The 25,392-nt window shown below is 46.6% G+C and overlaps 1 protein-coding gene across 4 annotated transcripts in view; it reads right to left on the bottom strand.

Annotated features, from left to right (window-relative positions):
- Positions 1–1,542: 1,542 nt before the first annotated feature.
- RPAP3 (RNA polymerase II associated protein 3) overlaps positions 1,543–25,392 on the bottom strand; it is a 280,511-nt gene continuing 256,661 nt past the window's right edge. For 2 of the 4 annotated variants that reach the window (XM_069629862.1, XM_069629863.1), the window contains exons 16-17: positions 5,739–5,846; positions 1,543–1,859 (exon numbers count right to left, since the gene is read on the bottom strand). In XM_069629862.1, the coding sequence (XP_069485963.1) occupies positions 1,769–1,859; positions 5,739–5,846 (199 nt within the window). In that variant the 3' untranslated portion in view covers positions 1,543–1,768. The remainder of the gene's footprint in view (positions 1,860–5,738; positions 5,847–25,392) is intronic. The other 2 variants (XM_069629864.1, XM_069629865.1) reach the window with 1 other exon arrangement.

Genomic DNA, 25,392 nt, shown 5'->3' with positions numbered 1-25,392 from the left:
GGCCATGGGAACAAGATCGGATGGAGGTGTCAGAAAAGTTGCTGAAAACCATGTTTCAGTAAGACACACGGTCTTGTTTTTCCATCAATGATTAAATCAAGAATGGGAAAACTAATTTTAGGAGCCAACATCACTTTAGAAGCAAAGATCTTAAGTTTGTCCCCTGCATTAATATGCAACATTCTCAAGGATGTCTGAAGCTTCCACTTACTAGTCAAAACCGGTACAATCTAGCCCTGTAAAATGTACTGTTCTAAAACTAGCCCACAATTCAAATAAAACATACAATCGTAGCACAAATAGTGAAACTTACTAAAAACGTCCATGAGACTGGAGCATGATAGGCTGCGAACTCGCTGTCAAATCGGCTGTGTAGCTAACTAGACTGTTGTGTAGTGACACAAACAGATCTATCAAATTCTCAATGATTAGGTACGTGTGTATTTTTCAATGTTACTAAAACTACAAAGCTGCTGCTTTAGTAACAATGTCTTAAGAGTCAAATCTAAGCGTGGTCCATGTATTCCACAGCCAAAGAGAAGGAGTGCACTCTATATTGTATTATCACAATTCGATAACTGTGGCTTTTTCCACACACTCAGCAGCGAGACTAGTTCCCTGATCTTGCATGGTGGTGCCCCCAGTCCTCTGTCCTCCCTAGCTGCCAGTGGCAGTGACTGTGCAGCACTGATTGGGTATGCTAGGTTTTACATTCACTGAGCCTGCACCCTTCTGTACTTCTGCACTCTTTGCCAGCACAAAGTTAAGAGAAAGCACTAGGCCAGGGACTGGGCATACCGGGAAGGAGCCCTGCTCCCACCTCTTTGGTAGCACAGGATGCCGGTCACACCTTTATCGCATAGTTCATACCCAGTCCTGCACCATATCAACGTGTATGATGTAGTTGACATAAACCGTGCCTGGGCGTGGTCAGCGCAAATGCCATCACCATCAATAAATTAATGAACATTGGATTAGAGGGTGCCAGTGTGCAACAGTGTCAGCCCTGCTCATCAGTTTCATTAATTGAATAACAGTGAATAACAATGAGCCAGGCACTTGGCGGCAGAGACTGCACACACGTTGAACCGCCCCGACAGTGATAATATAACAAATTAATAAAAGATGCGAGAAAATACAGAGAGCAGATTTTATCAATGCCAACTGAAGAACGCTTGTGGGAAGTTAAGAATAGTCTCAGGGCTCAGCCCAGGCAAGCACCGGCCCAAAGTAAGCACTGATCCCTTGACAGCAGCCTCTACGACAGGGTGTAAAAGCAGGTCATAAAATATTTACTTCGTTCCCTCCCCCCGGGGGCTCTTTTCAGCTTTTCTTAGCCTATCTCTGGATGGAGTTATTACAAAGATGAGGAAGGAAGGAATTCTCATGGCATTGAAAGTAAAACATTCAATTCCCCGAACATACTGTATATCTACAGCATCTCCAGGAATCCGAGCTTCATTTTTATTTGAACATATACTGTACCTCTCCCACAAAGCACCATGTCGTTTGCTCGTGAAATTGAAGAATTTGAAATAAGCATTATTTAAAAATACAGAACTTTTATTATAGTTTTTGTGCAGTTAACAAGTCTAAATTGTCCCATAATCTTACTGAAAATAAGATTTTTGCCACTTGTTGGGGTAACTTGTGTGTTCTTGCCGGTTGAGTCTTCGCGTATCTTGGCATTGCGCTTCCTCCGGGACCACACGCGTGTTACACTTCACAGAGCATGGCTGCAGATGGTACTCCAGAGTCATTGAGACGTTTAGCTCAAAGGCCATATCTTTTCTTTACATTTATAATGGAAGAAGCCATTTCTCCAGACATCTCTATGTGGCTGAACAAGGTACGAGCAGCTGTGGACAAGAGGCATAATAGATCAGGTCAGTTCATCATTATAATTAAATATAGAACATTTCTGAGTTAAATACAGTACCAACGTGTGCACAATCTATGCGTTTAGCTATTTATAATTCTCAGTCATCTCACGGATGGCTCTTTCTAAATTTTCCCTGATAAAGGGAACAATGGAATCAAAGAACTAAATATGTACCTCTCGGTAATGTTCTTTCTGATGGAGTCTTTCCACTTAGATTCCTTATCTTCGACATTCTCTTTCCAGTGCCAGCTGAGTTTGGAAACTTTCAGACACTAGGGAGCACAGTGTGACTCTGTATCAGCTTCGCCCTGTGCCATTGTGCGCACTGATGCCGGACGTGATGATGGGGCAAGTATAAATCGAGTTGCAGCACCCCATGACCTCAATTCTGCCCTTTTCTAAACCACCCAGCAGCTGAGGGGCCCCAGAATAGATTAGGTGTACGAGCTATTGGCCTCAAGAGGCAGGTTTGGAGGGTGATGAAGAATCTGTTGGCGGAAAGACTAAGCTATTTCAATGTATATTACCGACAGGTACGTAATTTGTTATTCTAATGGATTCCTTCTTCCCACAGATTCCTCATCTAACAGATTCCTCATCTAAGATGGACTCCTACAGCTGTACAGAAAAATCTGGAGGAGAGTAAGTAACCACCACCTACACCTGCAAACTCTGGAGAATTCTCAGAAGGCAGTAATATTTGCCACCTCTGTCCGTCGACAGGACAGAGGTGGAAGCTAGACCTCTGGTGGAATGAGTCTTGGGACCATCAGGCAAATCCCTTCCAGCCAGATCATAGCATTCAAAGATGCAGAGGACGGCTTATCTGGACAGTGTCTGTTAAGTAATAGCCCAGCTTGCATGGGCACTGGAGATATAGAAGCAGAGGGCCTGCAAAGGGTCCACTCAACGGGCTGTCTCGTCCATCTTCGAGGGATGAGGTGGAAGGTAAAATACAAGAAGATCTCTGTTAGAGGCGAAACTCTGACAAACCCTTGGGCAGGAAGAATGGCTCCGCTCAAAGTCACCTTCCCCTTATAGTATAGCAAGTATGGAGGTTACCCACACAGAGCCTGGAGCTCACACACACATTTTGCGGAAGTGATGGCCACCAGGAAAATCACCTTAAGAGGGAGCAGTATTACAGAAGTGCAATGTTGGAGCTCAGGGTTCCCATAAGAAAAGATAACACTAAATTCAAATACCATGCATGAACGACAAACTGGTGTGGGGGAAGCTGGCTAAAAACCACAGAAACTGCACAATAGCATGGATCCCGAAATACAAGCCCTGCTAAGAGGTCCATTAAAGACCGAAATGACAGACAGGTGGCCCTTTACAGTGCCAATCTGATGGCATGTCCTGGAAAAAGAAAACAGAAAAATCCAGAACAGCGGATGCTGGACAGGCTCAAGGTTCCAGACCTTTCTCCCAAAACCAAGTTGAAAACTCATGGCGACTGCCTGCAGGCCACTGAGCGTAAAGAAGCAGTTCCACACAGGATGTCGTCAGAAAAGTGCCACTCCTTATACTTTAGCCTCTTAACAGCCAAGCATGAAGGTCCACCTTCCTTGGAAGTCACCACGGGGGACATTATTTCTTTATTTATTTAGAATTCTTATATAGTGCCTTATGCCCATAGGCCTCAAAGCACTTCCAAAAGAGACATACCATACAGACAATACATAAATGGAAAACCTCAAAACAGACCATTTATAGCAGGACAAATAAAAGTAGTACTGGATAGAAACTTTACTACTGAGGTAATTAAGCGAGGTCAGACTATAAGACCAAGGTTTGTGGAGCCCATGGGCAGATATTTGCACAGGGTCAGGTACATAGGCAGGGTGCAGGCTCCACACCCCACCACGATGCAGTCTCTGTCCTCTTGGGCACACCAATTAACCAGTTCACTCTGGCGCAAGAATTTCAAATCAGAGGAACACACTACCCCGGCCCCGATCTTGCACGAAGCCAGGCAAGAACTTTGTTCCAAAGTGCGTCTCCGGGTTCACTCTTAAGGGGTTTCGGAACATTAGTAATGATGAAGTTTCGTTTATCCAAAACCAGAGCTTTGATGGCTTTATCCTCAGGTATTAACATGTTGGATTTTCCCACGGCAAAGACCTTGAGTCTGCCCTTCTCGGATTCATGGGCTCATGCTGACGAGGGAAACGTCCCTTTGCAGGAAAATTGACAGGCTCCGGCGGAACAATGCTGTGATTCTGTGGTGACTTATTAGCTGATGAAGGGGAGGATGGTGGAACTTCTATCCGACGAGACCGCGGCTCGGGACTAATTCCAATGCGCAGGGCCCCAGTTGAATATGCATGATTATCAGCTTCCTTTAAAGGCGGGTCTGTCTGAAATCAACGGTTCTCTTTGCTAATGGGCAGCAGGCTCTCAGGTGGAACATTGGCTGCTTGAGCACTTTTCTCAAAGAAGGAAACGTCAAGAGACACTAACCATGCGTCAAAGTCCTCAGAAGACTCACAGCTATTCAATTCCTTTATAAGGGTATATTTCCATAAGCTCAAGGACTCAAGGACTCAAGGATGGAATTCAACTCCAAATTCTCTGATTGAGCGGAGGGAGAAGCAATGGGGAATGTAGCAGCCCTCTCCAGGCGAGGGGCGGGTGTTTACATGGTCAGAGGTAGCACCTCTGTTATTTCCAGAGGCTAGAAGGACTCATGGGTTACCTTGGCGGTCCTATCCACCCCACTCGGAGTTACTGGTAGGGTAGAAATAAATGCGTCCATGCTGTTTGCCTGATGGTTTTTATTGGGACTGACAACCCCACGGCCTATATGAATTTTGTTCACATTGCCCTTAGGTATTGGACTCCTTAACGATGGGGCCAATTCTTTAGTTGAAATTGTGCAGGGCCGATCATAGGAGCCCATGGACTCCTAGCGTAAATCAGTGCACCTAGCACCAACATGCTCTTTCCTATGAGAGGTAAGGGAAAGAACTTCAGACAGCTGGTCTTTTTTAGAAGCAGACAACATGACCGGGGAGTCAGAGGCAGAGTGGATTGTTTCAAGCATCATGATAGAGTGCGGAACAACATAAGAGGCGTTTAAAGGATGAAAAAAGGATCCGTTGAAGGCAGCACTAATGCTTGTGTTAAAAGCAAAATTGAAATGTGTAAAAATGTAAATTCAAGCGAGTGGTCTTATCCCTCCCAAAATGTGGGCTTGGCAACTGAACGGGCAAATCAAATAGAAGAGGGTCGGCTTTGGGTAAGATGATGGAAAATACCCAAACCCAACGAGCTGGCATTTCATAATTTTGACATTTCTGGTTTGTGGTTTAGGTGTTATAAGGAGATTGCCTGAAATTACCTGGGCTGGAACTGATAAGATTTCTGGATGAAACTAGGAGAGGGGACAGAGTCTGAGCCCTATGGCAAAGGAGAGGCAAAATGGAGGGGTCGAGCATAGCGAATATCAATGACCGAGGTTGGATTCTGAGGGTCCCTATCCAGTATCTGAAAGTCTTGATGTCCTTTTTCCTGAGTATTTATGTAAGTAAACTTGTGCAACCAAACCATGTCTGATGATAAGGGGGAAGTACCAAAGAGGTGAGACGCACAGCAGGCCAGTCAGTGAAGCATGGGAGCATGGAGGGTGCAGGAATGTGTGCCTGTCTGGTATAGCGGTTATTTCTACTGCTTCTCTGAGCTTTTAGCTCCTTTTAAGTTTTGGATAGAGGCATTAAAAATACGAGGGAGAAGAAGAATCGAAAGAATGGCAAAAGTACAAGACAAATGAGAAAAATCACACAACCTTGAGAGACAATATGGAGTTTCAATGTCAGAATAAAAATTAAGCAAGGTAGGAAAAGGCACTGACCACCTACTTTTCTTTTCAGACTCTGTCATAAACATTACCGCCATATCAAATCTTTTAAGTTCCGACAACCTCTCGAGGACTTCCAAGATCAGGGATGGCTGCTCTTTCCTGCAATATCAAAATAAACATTGCTTAGAAGCAATCAGCCCTGTCTATCAATCTATCAAATTCCTTATTTCAAAAAGAAAAGAGAAAAAAAGAAATAAAATATGCTCTTCAGTAACTACATGTCTGCTCATCAGCGTAATTAATCATTGTTTTGTGAATGTTGTGACCTTCATAAAACTGCAAGGCTCTAAGAATACAAACTACCATTTTGAGTCCCCTCCATCTTTGTGATGGCCAAACAACATTGCTTCGCGATGCATCTTGGCCATCCACCAACCACCAACTACGTTCAGAGACTATCCTACAAATCTGCTCTCAGAATGCAACCCTTCATAAGACCGTAGACCAATACAAATGGTGCATGATCACAAACATATGATGTTATTTCATCTTCTGCATACATTTCTTCAACTATAGAACTTGTTTGGATGGGTACCAAAGCATTACCTAAATCGAACGGAGCAGTCCAATAATACACATTTCAGTAGAAAATCTCAGTTAGGCAGTGTGAGCAAAATATTACCACGCCAGGCATATCCTCAAAAATCTAATAACCCAGATGAGACATATTAAAGTTTATTTGTATTATTTAAGGAAGGCATAGTATCAAACAGTGAAGACAGACAAGTGATAACAGTTCAAGGGTGTTTATTGAACTTCAATGGGTTGGTTGAACGCCTATCTAAACCTAAAAGATGGGAGCAAGCTACTACCATTAAATAATAATAACACAATCCTAGTCGAGTCTGTCAAAATAAAAGGGCCTATACTAATAAGGAACAAGTTACTTACCTGTAACTGTTGTTCTCCAGCATGGGGTCAGGCATGGATTCACATGCTCATGAATATAAGAATACATAGCAGTATACACATGCACAACCACGGGAGGTGGCAAAAAGGCTCAATATCAAGCAATACAACAACTCAACATTAAGCAACTCTTACCTCCTCACCAGGCTCCCCTTAGGCGAACACGTTGCGCAGCACTGCCTGGCCGACTCTGGACTCCTCCCTGGAATCCCGGTCGACGCAGTAGAATCTTGTGAAGGTGTGCGTCGACCTCCACGTAGCAGCCCTGCAGATGTCGAGCAGGGGCACACCAGACAGGAACGCTGTGGTAGCAGCGATCGCCCTGGTCGAATGGGTTCTCGGACGGCCTGGCAACGGTCGGTTTGCCAACCGGTGACAGTGCATGATGCAGCCGGAGAGCCATCTGGAAAAGGAAGTCTTCGAGAGAGTCTTCCCTTGATTCACAGGTCCAAAGTTCACAAACAGCTGTGATGTCTTCCGAAAACTTTTCGTGCGGTCCACGTAGAACTTCAGCGCTCTAGCTACATCTAGTGAGTGCAGAGTCCTCTCAGCCGGCGACGGGAAGAAAACTGGCAACACCAAGGGCTCGTTGAGGTGGAAGTCCGACGGCACCTTGGGCATGAAGGAGGGGTGTGTCCTCAGCACCACCCTCGTGTCGTGAAAAGTCAAGTATGGAGGCTTGCAAGATAGGGCCTGGATCTCTCCCACTCGTCGTGCAGAGGTGATAGCCACAAGGAATGCTGTCTTCCACGACAGAAACTTCAACGGCACTGAATGCATAGGCTCGAATGGGGCCCCCATGAGCCTAGTCAGCACCACGTTGAGCTCCCACGCCGGGGCAGGGGCCTTCATCGGCGGGAACGATCCGAACAGTCCTTTCATAAATTCCTTCGCCAGCTGATGAGACCACAAGGACGCCCGTCCTGTAGTTCTGGTGTAACGTGAGATGGCAGCCAGATGCACCTTGATGGAAGCGTGAGAAAGGCCAGCCTTGGCCAAGGACAGTAGGTACGGCAATACTTGAGGAGCCGTAATCCGCAGAGGGTTAATCTGTGCACGGCACCAGACAGAGAACCTCTTCCATTTATGTCCGTAGCACTTGAGAGTTGAGGATGCCCTGGCCTTTGCAAAAACCTCTCTGCAGTCGGCCGGGATGTCGTACCCTCCAAACTCTAGTGCTGCAGGAGCCAGGCCTGCAAGTTCAGCGACCCTGGTTCGTGATGAAGAATGACGCATCCTTCTCTGGAGAGAAGATCTGCGTCCGTCGGCAGCTTGACTGGTGTGGACGCTGACAAGTCCAGAAGGTCCGGGAACCAGATCCGTCTGGGCCATGCCGGTGCGACGAGGATCATCCTGCACCGGGACCTCTTGAGCTGGTTGACGAGCCGGAGTAGTCACGGCAACGGCGGGAACGCATAAAGGAACAGGCCATCCCAGGGGAATGAGAAAGCATCGCCCATGCTCCTCGGCTGGGGAAACCAGCTGGCGAACCTCCGGCACTTGGAGTTCGCCGCCGTCGTGAAGAGGTCGATCTGGGGTTCGCCCCATCGTCAGAAGAGTCGATCCACTTAATCCTGGCGCAGTTCCCACTCGTGGCGAGCGCAGCTCTCTGCTGAGCGAGTCGGCGATGGTGTTTTTTATCCCTGCCAGATGAAAGGGTACCAGAAACATCCCTTGGACGACGGCCCAATGCCACAGATCCTGGGCTTCTTTGGATAGGGCAGGGGATCTGGTTCCGCCCTGCTTCTGAATGTAAAACATTGTGGTGGTGTTGTCGGTGAAGATCCTCACCACCTTGCCCTTGAGGGATGGGAGGAAAGACCTGAGGGCCCGGAACACTGCACGGAGCTCCAAGATGTTGATGTGGAGTGTCTTCTCCTCCGGGAGCCAAAGACCTCTCGCGTGGAGATCCCCGGTGTGCGCTCCCCAACCTTCCAGGGAGGCATCGTCATCACCTTCACCTGGTGGGCCGGGGCTAGGAAACCTGTTCCTGCCGTCAGAGGAGAGCGGGAACCCCACCATCGTATCGCTTGATGGAATGCTTCGTCGAGCGGGATCCTGTCCTCGAAGCTGCCCGTCGACTGGATCCAGTGGGTGTCGAGGAATTCTTGCAAGGGTCGCATCCGAAGTCTGCAGTGGCGCACAAGATAAATGCAGGAGGACATCATTCCGAGGAGGGACTTGATAGACCTCACTCTGGCCACGTCCGTGGCCAGCAGACGTTGCACCTTTCACAGGATGGTCCTGATCATCCTTTCCTCCGACGGAGAGGCCCGTTGCGCCACTGTGTCGAGCTGTGCTCCAGAAACAGGGCGACTTGCGACGGGACCAGGTGGGATTTTGGAAAGTTGATGGAGAATCCTTGCCTCCTTGACCACCTTGGCGACGACGGCGGGATCCACCTGACTTGCCGCGTCCCCTGTAGGCCTCCTGCGACGAAGATCTTGCCGCTTGACGGTACGTAGAGGAGCTACTGCCGGCTCCCCTGGAGGCACCCTGTCTGCCTCCGGAGCTCCGAAAGGACGGCCGTCGCTGTTGGAGCACACCCAGTGCACGGGCCATCTCCGTGTCCGTCTTGATCGCCTGAAGGGACTCATAAACCGCATTGACAAACAGGTTGTTCCCATCGAAGGGCATGTCCAAAACCTTGGTCTGTACGTCCTGGCGGAAATCCGTCTTCTTGAGCCATCCTCGCCGTCTCAGGCAAACGCCGTTGCCCAACTGACGGAAACCGGTGTCTGCGATGTCCGTAGCCACTGTAATGGCGTGGTCCGAAGCAATCTCACCTTCCTGTAAGATTTCCAGGGCCTCGGTCCTCTTGGCGTCCGGAAGGAAGTCCAACAGAGGGGCGATCTTGAACCACAACTCCCTGTTGTAGCGGGATACGATGGCCAGGGCGTTGGCCTCCTTGATGGTCGTCGCTGCAGATGAGATGACCCGTCATCCCATCGCATCCAGCTTCCTACCCTCGCCGTCCGGCGGGGAGGTTGAAGTCGAGGCCGATGCCCCCCCTGCTTTCTTCTTGGACGCCGCCGAAACGACCAAATCCGGGGTAGGTTGCGCCCAAAGGCACAAGGGGGCAGCGTCGGGGACCCAGTACTTCTTCTCGTACCGGTCCCTCTTTGCAAGCGCCGTGGCAGGGTTCTTGAGGAGGGCGAGCCCCTCATCCCAGATGTCATCAAGAAGAGGTACGGCGAGGACCGTTTTCCTTTTAGCCTCGCGCCGTTGGTAAAGGAACCCTTCCTTCTTTTCTTCGGGGCAGAGCTGGAAGAGCTTGGATGCCCTGGAAATCATGGCATGGAAGGATCCAATCTCGTCGGGCGGGGACGCCCGGGCAGGGGGCGACAGGGGACACGTCCCGTTGTCGCCTCCGTCGTCATCCGTACCGGTCGTAGTCGTGTCCATGCCTGTATCATCCCCGTGGGTAGTAGACCGGGGGGAAGGCAGAGAAGGCCGCAGAGGCGGGAGAGGTGGCCTAGGATGCGTCCTTCTCCTCTTAAGCGGTGGACTCTCCGAAGGTCCTGGCTCTTGTTCCCCCGTCGGGTCTGGCTCAGGTACCTCCGTCGGGGGAAGGGGCAACCTAGTCCTCATCTCCGAGCATAAGGACTGAATGACTGACAAAATGGCCACCGAGGAGTCCTGCGGCGCCGGAAACAACGGGAGGGAGGGCTCTAGAGGAGCCTCGTCTGCGACACCGTCGCTCTCGTCGTCCCCCTCGTCAGGATCCTTCCCGATGGGCTGGGCCTCTTCCACGACTTGGATGAGCTCCCCTTCAGAGGTCGTGTCCGTATCCACGCTGGCCACCAGCCCCTCCCCCACCCTTTCCAACGAGGACTTCGTGGGGGTCTTCTCGATGGGCCTGAAAGAAGACTCCCTCCGCGGTGGCAGGGAGACTCTGGCTCCTGAGGGCGCCTCCACTGGTGTAGCCTCCACAGGCTGAGCCAGGGCCGTGGCAACATCCTCAATCGAGGTCTTAGCAGGGTGAATTAAGGCCGACGTCACCTTCTGTACGCCTGGGGCCTTCACCTTGGGGGGAGGGTCCGAGCCTCGCTCCCCCTCTGCCGGAATCTTCGAGATCGACCGGGGCCTCTCCAGAAGCTTCACCAGGTTCTCGGACTTCCTCTTACCCGAGCCAGAGCATTGGCTCATGGATGAAGGCACCGGGGAGAGTGCGCCCTGCCTGGCAGCCAAGGAGCCCGACCGTTCGGCGCTCCCGGTGCCCGCGGACTCGTGGTGCTTAGCCTTTTGTTGGGCCCCCATCGCCTGGGCACCCTCACAGGACTCAGAAGACTGCTCTGACTTCTTTTTCTTCTTCTCGCCTGGCGGGCTCTTTCCTTCCAGCCAGTTGGCGAGACGGAGGTGGCGATCCTTCATGGTCCGCTCCGACATGTTCCCACAAAACGCGCAGTCCTTCTCCTTGTGCGTCTTGTCCTCATGGAGACAGTAGAGGCCTAACGAATGCTCGTCCTCCTTGAAAACGTTCTGAAGCTGGCATCCAGGGCAGGTCCTGAATAGTTTCCCGGGCGTCGAGCTTCCTTTCTCCTGGGCCATGACCGGGGTAGGCCTCGGAACTTCTGGAATCCTCCAAAAGCGTAACTCGACAAAATCTTCACCCTTGAGGGGCGTAGAAACTCCGAAACGGATCCCCGTTGATCGGATGTAGACACGGTGGAGCTTGAGGCTCTATTTAACCGAAAAATGAGAAAATCTCCTGAAAAAAGCGCGAAAACGCAGCAAAAGCTCGAGAGCTACAGCACGAGGACTCCCAACACTTGAACATGCGGTAAAAATCTGAGGATGGCTGCCAGGGGCGGGGCTTAGGGTGAGGGCAGTCATTGGCTGGGGACAGTATGACCCAGAGACCATTGATTGGTTACTAAGAAAGACAGATCAGAAACGAAACTGATACTGATTTTTTCTATACTGAGGATTCCCGGCCTGACGACGGGAAATATTCATGAGCATGTGAATCCATGCCAGACCCCATGCTGGAGAAACCTATTGCCAGTCCTTACTTCTAAATACAAAATGGTGTGGAACAATAGTGTATGCAAAAAAGGAAAAGTGTTCAAGAAACAGTATGTCAGGACAGTTGAGCAGTTGGGTTCCCTTCCCCACGTTTTCAGCATGGGGCAAGGCGGCACGTTCGAGCTTCGCACACACTCTGGCTTCTCTGCCACAAGGATACAGTTCAAAGCAGAGGTATCCGGGCCTTTTGCCAAAGCTTCTTTTCCTTAACAGTCTCTTACTTCAGAGGGCCTGTCACAACAAATAAGCACCAAAGTTCCTTTCTTATCAGGGTTTTTCAGAAAGGTCAAGAGTATTTCTCTCCTTGCGAACCCGTCTTGGTTTGCCTTCTTTCTCCCCTCCTTCAGCTGCCGACTCTAAACTGCTGTTCCTGTGTGTGCTTTGTCTTGCTCAGAGGGTGCTCTCGTGCTCTGCCTTTTATCCGTGTGGGAAAGTTTAATGAAAGTCAGGTGTGAGTGATTGTCAGTAATTGCCTGACTTCGCCTGACCACAGTAGCAGGACATGTCAGGTACACTTCTCAGGAGTGAGTGTTTTCTCCCAGAGCGAGCTGTCCGTGTGAAAGTGTTTGTGAAAGGAAAGGAGTGTGGGGGAGCAGGGGTGGAGGTCCCGCATATCCTACCTGGTAGGATGGGGTAAAGGTGTTACGGGGGGGATACCGCGTCTTGCCATCCAGTGTCCCACTCCCAGAAGACCCCTCACCCAGGTGACCCGCCCGCACTGGCACACCCCCAGGGACTGGATCCAAAGGCGATGGCTGTGCCCTAGCCACTTGAGAGAGAGAGATCCATGGGGACTAGCGGGTGAAACACCTTTTGGTTTCTCACAATTACTAGAGCAAAATGTTCAACCTGGGGACAGAGTGCAATCAATCCAGTAAGGAAGAAGACTTATCCAGAGGACCGAACACACAAGGTCCTGTGACATCTTCGTGACCAGCAAATGATCCTTCATGCAGCCCTGAATCTGGGGCCCTGACAGTGAAGCAGCCATTGAAGAGACACAATGTGAACCACAAAGATGCAGAAGTCCAGGAGGTCCGGAAGGTTGAGAAAGGCAGCAGGCAACGGCCAGGGATCAAGTACAATAGCTGGGCCATTTGAAAGATGTTGGAAATACGTCCTTGGGAAGATGAGAGAGGTGTCATATTTTGAAATATAAAAGTCCAAATTATGTAGCAGGTGGCCTGTGGTGAGCATGTGCTCTAGAGGACTCTGGGATGTGGGCGCGTATCAGCCAATTATCCAGGTAGGGAAAGCAGAGAATCTAATCCCCCCGAGATGAGTGGTCACCAGTGTCAACAGTTTGGTGAAAATCCTTGAGGGCGATGAGAGGCCAAAAGGCAGAACTGCAAACTGGTACAGGGTGTTGCCTACCACAAACCTCAGAAACAGCTGGTGTTTCCGTGAATAGGCACGTGAAACTAGACACGGGAGGTCCAAGGTTACCAACCAGTCCTGAAAGTCTAGAGATTAAGGGCCTGTTGCAAAGGCCAGAATTCTGACATTGTCCTCGAGCAGGTTCAGTTTTGCAGCGGCAGATGTAGGATGCGCCTTAAACTCGGTACAAGAATATAGTGCCATGCAGGCACCAGCTCTAGGTCTATCTCTTTGATAGACGTTGAGCAACTTCCTGCAGCAGGGTGTATCAGTTAGAGTGTGGAGGGCAAAGCAGACAAAAAACAACATGCAAGACTCAGGTTCCATTCACCGACTGTGAGAACCAAGGCAGCCTCCTCCACCAAAACCAGTGAGGAATGGTTGAGGTTAACATTTAAGATTGTTCAATGCTAGTTTGGAGGAAGGTAGTGAGGAGGTGGAGTGGTCAAGTCTGGGAGCCCCATGTTAAGATGATTTCCAAAATCAACCCTGAGGTGGATTTCCAGAGGCCAACCTATTATGGTGAAGAGGAAAGAGAATTAAGTCTAGCTAATCCCAATCAAGGCAGGTAGCTGAGTAGTCCAGGTTGAGTCTCAGGAAGGATGTGAGAGTGGTCTAGGGCTACAATGAGTCCACACCAATGATTCCAGTTACATAGGTAAGTGCAAAAATAGACAAAGATTTATTGGAATAATTCTTTAAAATACACACTAAGGAAATAAAACTTCTAGTTAAATATATTCAAATACTAACTATATAAAAGATCTATAAATTCACCATTAGAAGATTGAATTAAATGCTTTCTGTCACCAGTAAAAACTGGTAAGTATGCACATGCGCAAGTTCAGTATAAAACACTTAAGTGTAACCACAGTACAGTTCCCTAGCACTAAGGAAGTACTGCACTAAGATAGTTAGGGGGCTTCAGCTCTACTATGTGACTGGACAATGAAAGTGGTTATAATTCAAAATTCCAAAAAGTAAAGATCTGTTAAGTAATCACTAAATCCAATACACTAGAATAGGCCTAGTGAGGGATCCTTGACCAGGTTTCTACCAATCAAAGTCAGGACAGAGTGAGATTAGGACAGGAATTTACACCCATGTTACCCTTTGAAAAATGGGGTGCAGAAACAGGTATGTTAACGTACCCCCTGACTATTTTCTCCTGAGACCTGATGAGACTCTGGGATCCGTTGGTGACACAAGTCTTCAGTGCTTGGTGCAGTCAAGGAAGGCCCAAGGGCTGCCGATGCAGAGGTCACTTTCGGACGCTGGATTTAGTTTCAGTTGGTTGCGGTGCTTAGATCTCGATTCCAGGTACCTTCGAGATGAACACCCAGGTGATGGAAAGAGGAAGACTTCTGCAGAGCAGGTGAAATCATGACACCGCAAAGAAGACAGATTGCAACGGGAGTCATCACTGTAAGGTGTTGACAGTCAATCTTAAATGGACGAACAAAGGATCAGGTGCTGCGTGGCTTCTGTTGATGCAGGAAGGCTGAAAGGGCAGGAGCAGGCATCTTGTAGTACACTCTGAAGATCCTCCAAGTTCCAAACTTGTGCTCAGAACAGTGATGGCTGCATCAAGGTAGCCCAGGAGGGAGCTTGTCAGTCCACTGGTTGGTCCAGGGACACTTCTGAATACTAAGAAGACAGACACATATCGCTCTGGTCCATCATTGGTAAGGATCTGAAGCATTCAAACAGGGAGTGGCTATCCAATCATGGATAGCCACTAGCCACACATTCTACCCAGCAACAGACATTCAGGCACGAGGATGTGAACTGGAACCAGACAGTCCCAGACCCCACATCCAGTCACACACCCAGGCCACCCATTAGCCTGCAAAGGTAGCAGCGTTCCCCATGAAGGTGTATTCCATATCAGGTAACTATGTCCATGAGCGGTCAGGAAGAAGGCCAAAGAATAATATTGCGTGATTACTGGCAAACCTGGTGTGTAGCCATTTGCAGTAAATGCAAAAGGCAATGGGTAAAAACTTCAAAACATAGTAGGAACACATCCACTGCCACCAGCCCATCCTGGTCACATTGAAGAATAAAAGGTAAGGATACAAAGTATCATAAAACGACTCTTCAATTTAGGATGATATACACAGTTGTAAAAATCCATAAAGAGAGACAGTTTCTCAGCACTGATAGTCTGATGGACTGGTCAGTTTTCCCTTAACAATAAACACAAATCAAGGGAAGTGAGAAGGCTTTACGTACCTTCAGAAAGTCAGCCAAGGAGTCGAAACAAGCCACAAAAAAGGGTGTCCCATAGAAGTCTACGAGAGAGAAAGGAATATTTTTCTCAACACCCTTTGGCAATGCTATCTGCACTGAGGCCCCCTCCCTTGTGGGTAAAGGATGGGAAGGAATGAAAGCCCAAGACACCTCGAGAATGAAGAGGGAGGTCGTTTACACCTAGTGACTTGGTTGTGCTCTTGAATGCTTCTCATTTCTCATGAGATTCATTGGCCTTGCAGCCAAACAAGTTGGCACTGTCAAGAGATCGCCTACAGAGGGCCATTGGGTGCTCCACTGAATTCTGCTGGGGGACATAACACCAAGATTGTGTGTGTAGGAACAATATGCATAAACATTTACATGTACCTGTGCTCAACGCTGGTGTCTCCACCTAGATGTTCATGAAACCATGTGAAACTGAAGAACAAGTTACTTACCTCTTTGTAATGCTCTTTCTGAGGTATGTTCCTCCCAGGGATTCCTCATCCATGATATCCCTATTTTAGTGCAACTGCTCTTTGGAAACCTTTACACCACCAGGTGGCGCAGCGTCGCTCTGCCCGATGTGTCTACGCGCCCGGTGCCGGCCAGGACGTCAGGGCCAGTATATATTGAGGTGCTGTGCCTTGTGACCTCCGTCCCACCTTTTTTCCTTAGCACTCTAAAGACGAGGGACAGTAGTACCGTTGGTGTACTATCTATACGCCATCGTGGAAAGTAGGGAGGGGGCGATCCATGGGAGAAACATCCATCAGAAAGAACATTACAGAGTTACAGAGAGGTAAGTAATTTGTTCTTCTAATGGATTCTTCCTCCCATGGATTACTCATCTATGGTAGACACCCAAAGCAGTACGTAAATCTGGATGAGGGAGAAACGGAGAGGATGAGGGAGAAAGCAAAAGGGCATCTCCTAGACAAAAAACTCTGGAGGACTGCCCTACCAAAATTGGCCTCCTGGCCAGCAAGAAGTAATGCTTAGCAAACATTTGCAGAGACGCCTGCGTCGCAGCCTGGCAAATGTCGAGGACAGGAACTCCCCTCTGCAGGGCAGAGGCAGAAGCCACTCCTCTGCTAGAATGAGCTCTGAGACCCTCAGGCACATGCTTTCCAGCTAGATTGTAGCATTCCGAGATGCAGCAAATGATCCACCTTGACCGGGTCTGTTTGGCCACAGCCCTGCAAACACAGGCACCAGCGTAACCCACGAAAAGCTGGTCATCTTTCCTAGCCTCTTTCGTCCGAGAGACATAGTAGGTGAGGGCCAGCACCGGATTCAGGGGATGGAATTGTGCCTCTGCTTTGCAAGGGTGAGGCAGAGGAAAAAACACAGGTAGATAGATCTTTTGAGCGTGATGGAAATCCAAGACCACCTTTGGAAGTAAGGAGGGCTTCACTCTCAAAGTCACCCTCTCTGTGGGGAGAACCATGTAGGGAGTTTTCGCAGACAATGCCTGGAGCTCACTCCCCCATCTCATGGAAGTGATGGCAACCAGAAAAATCACCTTAAGTGTGAGTAACGAAATAGAACAGTAATGGAGGAGCACCCACAAGGAAAGTCAAAACTAAATTCAAATCCCAGGCAGGAAACAAATTGGTGGGGCAGAAACTGGCTACACAAACCCTGCAAGAACTGCATAACAGTGGGGATTGTACAGAACAAGCTCTGTTCCGGAGACCTCTTGAAAACCAAAATAGTGGCGAAGTAACCTGCATGAGGGCCAATCTGCACGCCTCTTGGGCCAAGTAAAACAGAAAATCCAACACAGGGGACAAAGGACACACTAATGGAACCAGCTCCCTCTCCCAGAAACAAAACAAAAACCTACGCCGGGCCCAATGCAGAGGAATCATGATCAATGTAGTCCCAAACAGGCGCAGCCTAGTGAGAACCAGCGGACTGATTGGGATCGGTGGTAATGCATAAAGGAGGTCGAACGTCCACTAGACCATTAGTGCATCTCCCAAAACTCCCCGTCGAGGGAATTCCCTGGAGCAGAACAACTCACACTTCCTGTTCACACTGGAAGAGAAGTTCACTTAAGGAGTGCCCAAAACGGAGACCTCCTCCAGAACTTCCCGACCAAGCTCCCGCTTGTGGGAGGTCGAAGTCTGCCTTCGCAAGGCATTTGAGTGACATTTTCTCTCCTGGCAAGATGGGAAGATGTCAAAGACGCAGTTCTCCAGAGCCCTGAACGACAGTCGCTTTGCTTATCTGCACAGAGGCAAGCACCCAAGACAAACTCATTAGTTGAGATAGTACATGGCCATTTTGTTGTTCGTCAGGACCAGCAGAGTCTTACGTTCCACTTAAGGGAGGAAAGAGCCTAATTGCTCTCAACTCCAGCAAAATTATGTGCTCCAGAAACTCGGAGGGAGACAACAGTCCGCTTACTGTCGGGTCTGACAGGTGGATGCCTAGCCCATCAGAGAGGCATCAGTGACCACTGTCACCTGGGGCCAAGGGTGACAAAACAACGTGCCTCTCATCAAGTTGTCTCTCACGGCCCACCACGCAAGGTTCCGAGCCATTTGGTCTATAACCTGCAAGAGGTTCGACATGTGGCCCTAAAACTGCAATCATTGGCAACAGAGAAGTCACTGAAGTGACCTCATGCGCAGCCTCGCCCCCGGCACCATTAGGATGCAGGAGGCCATGAGTCTCAGAAGGAACAGAAAGGCCAAGGCAGGGACGTGTCCCTGAGACTTAAGGACATTGACCGAGATGCTCACCACTCAGTCCACAGGCGGGAAAGCCCTGCCTAGGCGAGTATCCAAAAACGCTCTAATAAATCAAAAGGCACTGGCACTGCGAAACCAGAGACTTTTTAAAATTGGGGGAAAGGCCAAGCTGTGCAACAGGCTACATGTGCAGAGAAGATGCTCCGAAACTAGGTCTGGGGAGCAAGCTCGGATGAGCCAGTCATCCAGGTAGGTAAAGATATCAATCCCCACTCTTGAAGCGAGCTGCCACCACCGCTAGCAGCTTCGTGAATCCTATGGGAGCCGAAGAAAGACTGAATGGCAGGTCTTTGAACTTTGTTGGCCCACTGCAAACCTCAGGCACTTCCTGTGCTTCCGATGGATCAGCACACGAAGTTGGCATCATGAAGGTCCAGTGGAACCAACCAGTCCTGCAGATCGAGGGCTTGAGAATCTGGGCAAGAGTAACCATCTTGACCTTGTGAAGAAACAAATTCAGCAGCCAAAGATTCAGAATAGGCAGCAAGCTCCCGTCCTCCTTCGGCACCTGAAAATAGGTGGAGCATGGCCCCAATTCTATCGCACTCTTTGAAAAAAGCGGACGGGCCTCCTCAGGAGGATGAGATCCAGATACTGGGTGTAGGCCTGAGGGCTGTGGCCTGGAGGGAACTGAAGGTATGGGAGACAATACCACTGACGAATGACCTGCAAGCCAAAGTGTCGGGCATGTTCCTTGACCATTCCGAGCTGATTAGGGAAAGCCTTTGCCACCCGGCGTTAAATGCCAGAGCCTATCAACAAGGCTTATTAATTTATTTTCTGGGGCATTTATGAGACAATTATACAACAAGACAGTGTTTCATAGGGAAAGGGAGCAAATGAACAATAATCAATAAAGTGACAAAGAATAAATCATAAAACAGCGGTCCTACTATGCCTTGTGACATTCGGAGCGTGCAAGTGCCGAGAAGGGGGAGGGGGACGAGGGGTAAGTGCTGGAGATTCCCCCAGGGAGGAAGTGCCATAGGTGCCAGATGCAGAGGCAACAGGTGAGTTCAAAGACAGAGATGTCCCAAGTGAAGGGGGAGGTCAACCACCCATCAGGTAAGTGCTGGCCTGAAGTGAAACCCAGGCATGTGAAGGCCCATGGCCAGTGCATGGGACGGGGGCGGATGCTGGGGCGATTGGGCACTCTTGAGGGACCAGGCAACCAATTTCATTGACTGTGGGGATGGTTAGCAAGGGAGGGAAAGAGGGAAGGGCGAGAAGAGAAAAGTCTTGAGTTGTTTGAGGAACTTGAGGAGATTTCATTCAAGATGAAGAGGGAGGGAGACTGTTCCAGAGGAGGGAGCCATGCTGTAGCATGACTTTTTATTAAGTGAGCATTTATGATGATGAAACAAGGATAAGTGTTCTTATGGGTCTAAGCTGGCTTATATTGGAATCAGTTTGGACACATTTTCTTATTGTGACATGCCACTTTTAATGGCCAAACCAACTGGAGTATTTTCTTACATAGAAGTACTGGCATATATTGGCAGAGCCAGCTTTGTGCCTAGTGCCAGTAATACTACTATAAAAAAACATCTCAAAGCTAACAGGAGTATGTTCTTATATGGGAATACTAACATATGTTGGTGGAGCCAGCATGGAAATGTATGGGCACAGACAGCATGACATTTTTTATTTTATTATTTAAAAGTTGTTATGGCCGCGAAAAACTCGAGACCTTTCAACTCATTACAATGGTTAAAACATAATAATAAACAATTTAATCATACATTATTTGTCTTTTTGCAAATCATAATAATGCACTCCAATAAATATACATAAAAGGGACATATTCGCAAAAATAAAAATTAACACCGAGCCTTCTCAATATTTAAATCTTAATTCATTAATCTTAATATACACATTCTTAATTTGTAAACACCAGCCAGTTCGTCATTTTGTTTTTAAATTTTACAGACACAGATGGCGAAGGTAGTTTACTACAGCGTATCTCACCGACTTCCTCTTAGAGTGAAATAGCAAACCCCACAATTTATCCGCTGTCATGTCACTATACTCAGCAAATTATTGCTTATAATGAATACATCTAAACGTCACCAATTCAGTACATTCTGTGCATAGATGTTTGAGGGTTTCCACCTGTTGTTTACAAAAGCGACAGTTTACTTGCACAGATCCAACAATATTACGCCTATTTAACACATCTTTAGTCAGCCATAAATTCAAGCGAAATCTCATAAAACCATCTCGATGCACTGGGCTAGGAGATTTCACCATATAACTCGCAACCTTGTGATATTGTTTCATCTCAAAAAGATGATCAATAAAATGTTGATATTTTGAACAAGCTGTTCTGGTTTTAATCCAATCTATCTCCCAAATTTACATTTTTTGCTCGATCTGGATTCTCTACTAACACATCTACGTCAATTTGGGCTTCTTCTAGAATGCTCTGAATTTTCATACGCCACATTTTAGGAAATAAATTTGCTGAGTTTAACAAATAGGTTGATATGATGTTGGTAATACCCTTTGTTAATTCATTCATAAGACATTTGCAGTAAAGCGAACATAATTTCCATTTATAGACCGCATTCAAAGAGATTAAACCCAATTCATGTCTTATTAATGGCAAAGGTTGGGAATTGGGTAAGTTTAACACTTGTCTCCAATAACGTCCTTCTCTAAATGCCCAATAGGTATAAGTCATCAATTTCTGAGTCTCAGCACCATTCAAGATAACTGGGGTTGCTTTAAGTTTAAAGTAGGCAATCACCGGCACAATTGAACATTTACAATACCTAGCCTTAATAATACAGGCTTGCGAAATTGCCGTTTGAAGTTTTAACATGCCTTGTTGGTTATATGAATCATTTGCCCGTTGGTTAGATATAATCATACCTAGATAAATGTAAGCTGTTGCCACTGAGATTTGACAATTTTGCAGAGGCCACTGCAGACTAGCTAGACTTTGTTTTCTTGTTCCAAATTGGATTATTTTTGTTTTTGGAATATTAATTGTTATACAATTTTTCTGAACATATTCGTCCAATGCTCCAAGTAATGTATGCAAACCCTTAGGAGTACGGGGTATAAGGACCACATCATCTGCGTACTTGCACGCCCATAATCCTTGGGGAATCAGTAATCAACTGCGTGAAGGCATGGTTCACATCCGAAATAAAAACAATTAAATAAAGTGGAGGCTAGCAAGCAGCCCTGCTTTAAGCCTCTAGCAGTTTCAATTGGATCTGACAGTAAACCACCCTTCGTCAGGCTCACCTGAATAGTGGTGTTTGTATGTAATTGTATGATCCATTTTAAGATTTCACAAGGGCAATGTGCTTCGGCAGGTTTTTTATAAAGAAGCTCTCGTGGAACTGCATCGAATGCAATCTTAAAGTCAATGAATGCTACGCACAATGCTTGTTTACACTGGTAGGCTTTCTGTATAATACTTGTAAGGGTGATCATGTTAATGGCAGTACCTATACCTGATAAAAAATCAGTCTGAAATGGATCACACAGATTCTTACTATTCAGCCATCTGTTAAAGACATTTAATAACAATCTGGTGAATAGTTTTCCCGGGCAGTCTAGTAGTGCTATCGGTCTATAAAACCTAGGATCTTCACGATCACCTTTTTTAAATATTGGCAATATGATTGATTTTTGCCATGTATCAGGAATACTACCAGTTTTAAAGACATGTACATATATACGGTAGAAGATACCAGCCCATTCATTTGAATGAATTTTAAGCATAGCATTATGCAGCCCATCTGGACCAACAGCACGAGATGTACTTAATTTACTAATACAATTTTTGATATCATTGATGTCAAACAGAAAGTCATGAGACATTACCTCACTTTGAAAGGTTAAATGCATAGAATGGTGATGGTACAAATCTTGAAAATACGCCTGCCATGCCTTAGATGATATCGAATTTATTTGGACAGCCACTTGGGGGTTTCCTGAGGTTTGATTAAGTAGGGCCCAAATGCCAGATGTCGATTTAATAATTAATTGTTTTAGCATTGCGGCCCCATCGAGTTCATATTGTTTACATCTGCTATTTTTAAGCCACATTTTATACTGCTTTTTTAAATATATGATCTTTATTGCAGAATCCAAAGAGCCCAACATATACAACCGGCGAATTTCTCGCCTTAGTTCGGCTTTCTTATACTTAACATCAAGATCAAAGACGTGGACATGCTAATGCTTGATGGTATTATCCACTAAGATGGTCTGTCTGAACATCTGCATGGCATGAGTATAATCATTATTCTCTGTACTATTACCCTGATATATTTTTTCCAAATTTTGATCAAGGTTACATAATTTAGTTCGTGACCATCTCAATCTAGTACCCTGATTGTTCACGGATACATCATCTATATTTGTATCTGCTGCCATTATTGTAATTGGAAACAAGGTATCAAATGTTAACTTTAGTTTGTTCTGATCACTCATGTCAGTATATACGACTTCAAGTGTGTTGACATAATTAAAGAGTGTCGAATTAACATATATATAATCCAAAATGGCATCCTGAGGACTTCGATGCCATGTCACTTGAGCTGGTATATCCCCCCGCACACTCTCATTCACCATAATGAAGTTTCTTTCCGCCATAATTGTGGACCATGTCACTTCATTCCCTGATAACTCAACTTCCACACTCGGATGAAGATGTAGATTGAGGTCGCCCAGTATAATAATATACATTATACCAATATCTAATGCTAGAGTGTCTAATATGGTAACAAATTGTTCAAAAAAATCTTCTGTTTTTAATGTATCAATACTCCAGTAGATATTAACTATCGCCAGTTTCCCTTTGCTGGTGATTAATTTAGATACTTGAAAGGTAGCTCAGTTTGAAATCCACGGGTTTTCTTTACAGCAAGCAGTAGACCACCTTTCGGCCGGCCCAAGAAGCTTTTTTCTGCAGGTGTAAACAGAATCACATGCGAGTCCCAGATTGGTGGTGACAGGAGCCATGTTTCCTGTAGGGCTATGATGTCAATTTCAGTTACGTCACCAGTAGATAAGGAGCGGAGATGTCTATGCCCTCTTGTATTCCAGGATATCAAGCTTATGCTTTTTGTATTTGGGAATTGTTATGATGACATTGCTTGTGTTTTGGGATCTGGCTTTGTTGATCCACTGCGTGTTGCTACAAAAATCTGTGGCGTATACCCTTGTGTCATTAATGCATTGGGGGGCATTTCTTGTGTTAGAATAAAGCCCATATCAAACAATGCCATTCTCGCTTGCCAGAATGCATTTGCTACCAAAGCTGACCGCATGCACATCCGGGCCGCTGTCAGATCATTGTGATTGATAAATTCAATCTGGTCAATATCTACAGTTATTGAAGCCAAATCTGGAATTTCTGCACAGATATTTAACACACTTGTTCTATTCAAATCATATTTTTTGTATGGTAGATCTCTACATTTAATAATTAGGCGATGTTGACTCAGATCTTTCCTTTCTTTATTTTGGGGACATTTCTCCCAAGCACGGTTAGTAGATCTGGCAGAAACTGAACCTTGGGGGTCAGTATTGCTCATCAATGGGAATTGGAGCGGTCTAGCTGCCAATTGTCCAGATTGGTGTGAGTGGCTGGTTGGGGTCCTTTTAGGAATGATGTTATCGATGGATACAATTTTCCTGTAGACTGTTGATGTATTACACTTTGATCAATGGCATTAGATTGCATTATATACGCTTCAATAGATGCCTTAATTTCATCGCGTATTTCTTGTCTAGAAGCTGGCTTTGAATTTGCAGAAGGTATTGTTAGCGTTTGCATTATCTGATGTTGATGATTATTGGCTATATTTACCTTTCGTTATGTGTCATACAAGCATCAACAGAAACTTTGATTTCATCACGTAAGTCTGCAATAGAGGTGTCAACTTTCGCAGATGCCTTGGTCACTAATGGATTCTGTCCCATTTGCTCATTTACACTCGCAATTTGGGTAGTACTTACATTATTATCTTGACCAAAGTTAGACTGTTGTATGTTGTTAATTTGTTGAGTATTTTCTTGATCGACTAATATAACCTTTTGCAATTTAGTAGAATCAAGCTTCATATAGGATTCAATTGAGCTCTGGGTCTGATTCTGAATATCTGCTATCGAGGGAAATATAGGAGCATTGGCCTTTTGGTCAAGTTTCTCAATTGGCGGGCCATTCACCTCAGCAAGCTGCGAAGGTTCTATCGTGTCATGAGAACTTTTCTGTATTACAATCTGGTTATCAGTGGCAGCTACTTTAATCAGGCTTGCCAGATCATGAAGTGGTTTATATGCCAAACAATTTTCAGAAATCAATTCTTCTCCAATGTCATGTCTATTGCTTTTGCTAGTATTTAAGCTAGATTTAGTTGAATTTATTTTTATAAATTTTCTGGCCTTATACTTGGCCGGCTTATTCGTACACTTGGCCCTCAATTGAGAAATCTGTGACATTACAGGCATGGGTTCCGCCTATTGTACACCCTAGAAGATCTAGTTTTAGTCCCTGCTGCTCCAAATACTTCGAACATGTTTGTATGGGTGAAGTCTTTCGAAAAGACACCCCGGCGTCCATTTGATGTTTAGCCACTATTGCTGACATTACCATGGGGTTTTGAACTTCTATAGGTGTGTCAGTGATGTCTGGACTAGAGTTGCCCTGACACTGAGTTTCTGTTTGGGCCACTAAAGTTGGTACACTTTGCTCTACAATGCCTGGGACCTGTGTGCTAAAGTCTTTGGCCAGCGGTGAAGGCAAGGGATCATTGGGGATTTTTTAGTCTTTTTCCACCACTGACCCTATGGCTTCAACACAACCCAACGCAGTTAGAGATGCCTGTAAGCCCTGCTGGGCTTTGGTCGCATTTATTGATACCAAAGATAAGAGCTGCTTGATATACTCCGTTTGTTTTGTAACCTTCGTGTCCAGCATTTCATAGAGTTTTGCTACAGCTAATAGGGCCGTATTCATTGCAGTTAAAGTGTTATTCAGAGCTGGGGCCTCTGGAAAGGAACCCCTGCCTGGATGATTGGAATTGATGAAAAACTCGGATTCACGAGCTGATGGATCGAATCTTGAATGCCTTGGAGCGGGGGCTATAAATGAGACTGATTCCTCTACATATTGAGTGGGCGAGTTATCATTAAGCATGGGTGTTCTCGACGGCTTGTCTTTTTGATCATCGGTATTGGGCAAAACTGGCGAAAATGGTTCTATATTCATTCTTGAGTGATTTTTATCATCTCTCCCTTCTTTCACCCGTATTAGAACAAATATATAGCACTTCATTACTACCTTCTTGAGTTTTGTTAGACAAGTTCAT

This window comes from Ambystoma mexicanum, chromosome 12 (genome assembly GCF_040938575.1).
Source record: "Ambystoma mexicanum isolate Mex_15411 chromosome 12, UKY_AmexF1_1, whole genome shotgun sequence".
Lineage (NCBI taxonomy): Eukaryota > Metazoa > Chordata > Amphibia > Caudata > Ambystomatidae > Ambystoma > Ambystoma mexicanum.
Note: the sequence above shows the minus strand (reverse complement) of the source record. Positions and strands in the feature narration are given on the sequence as shown.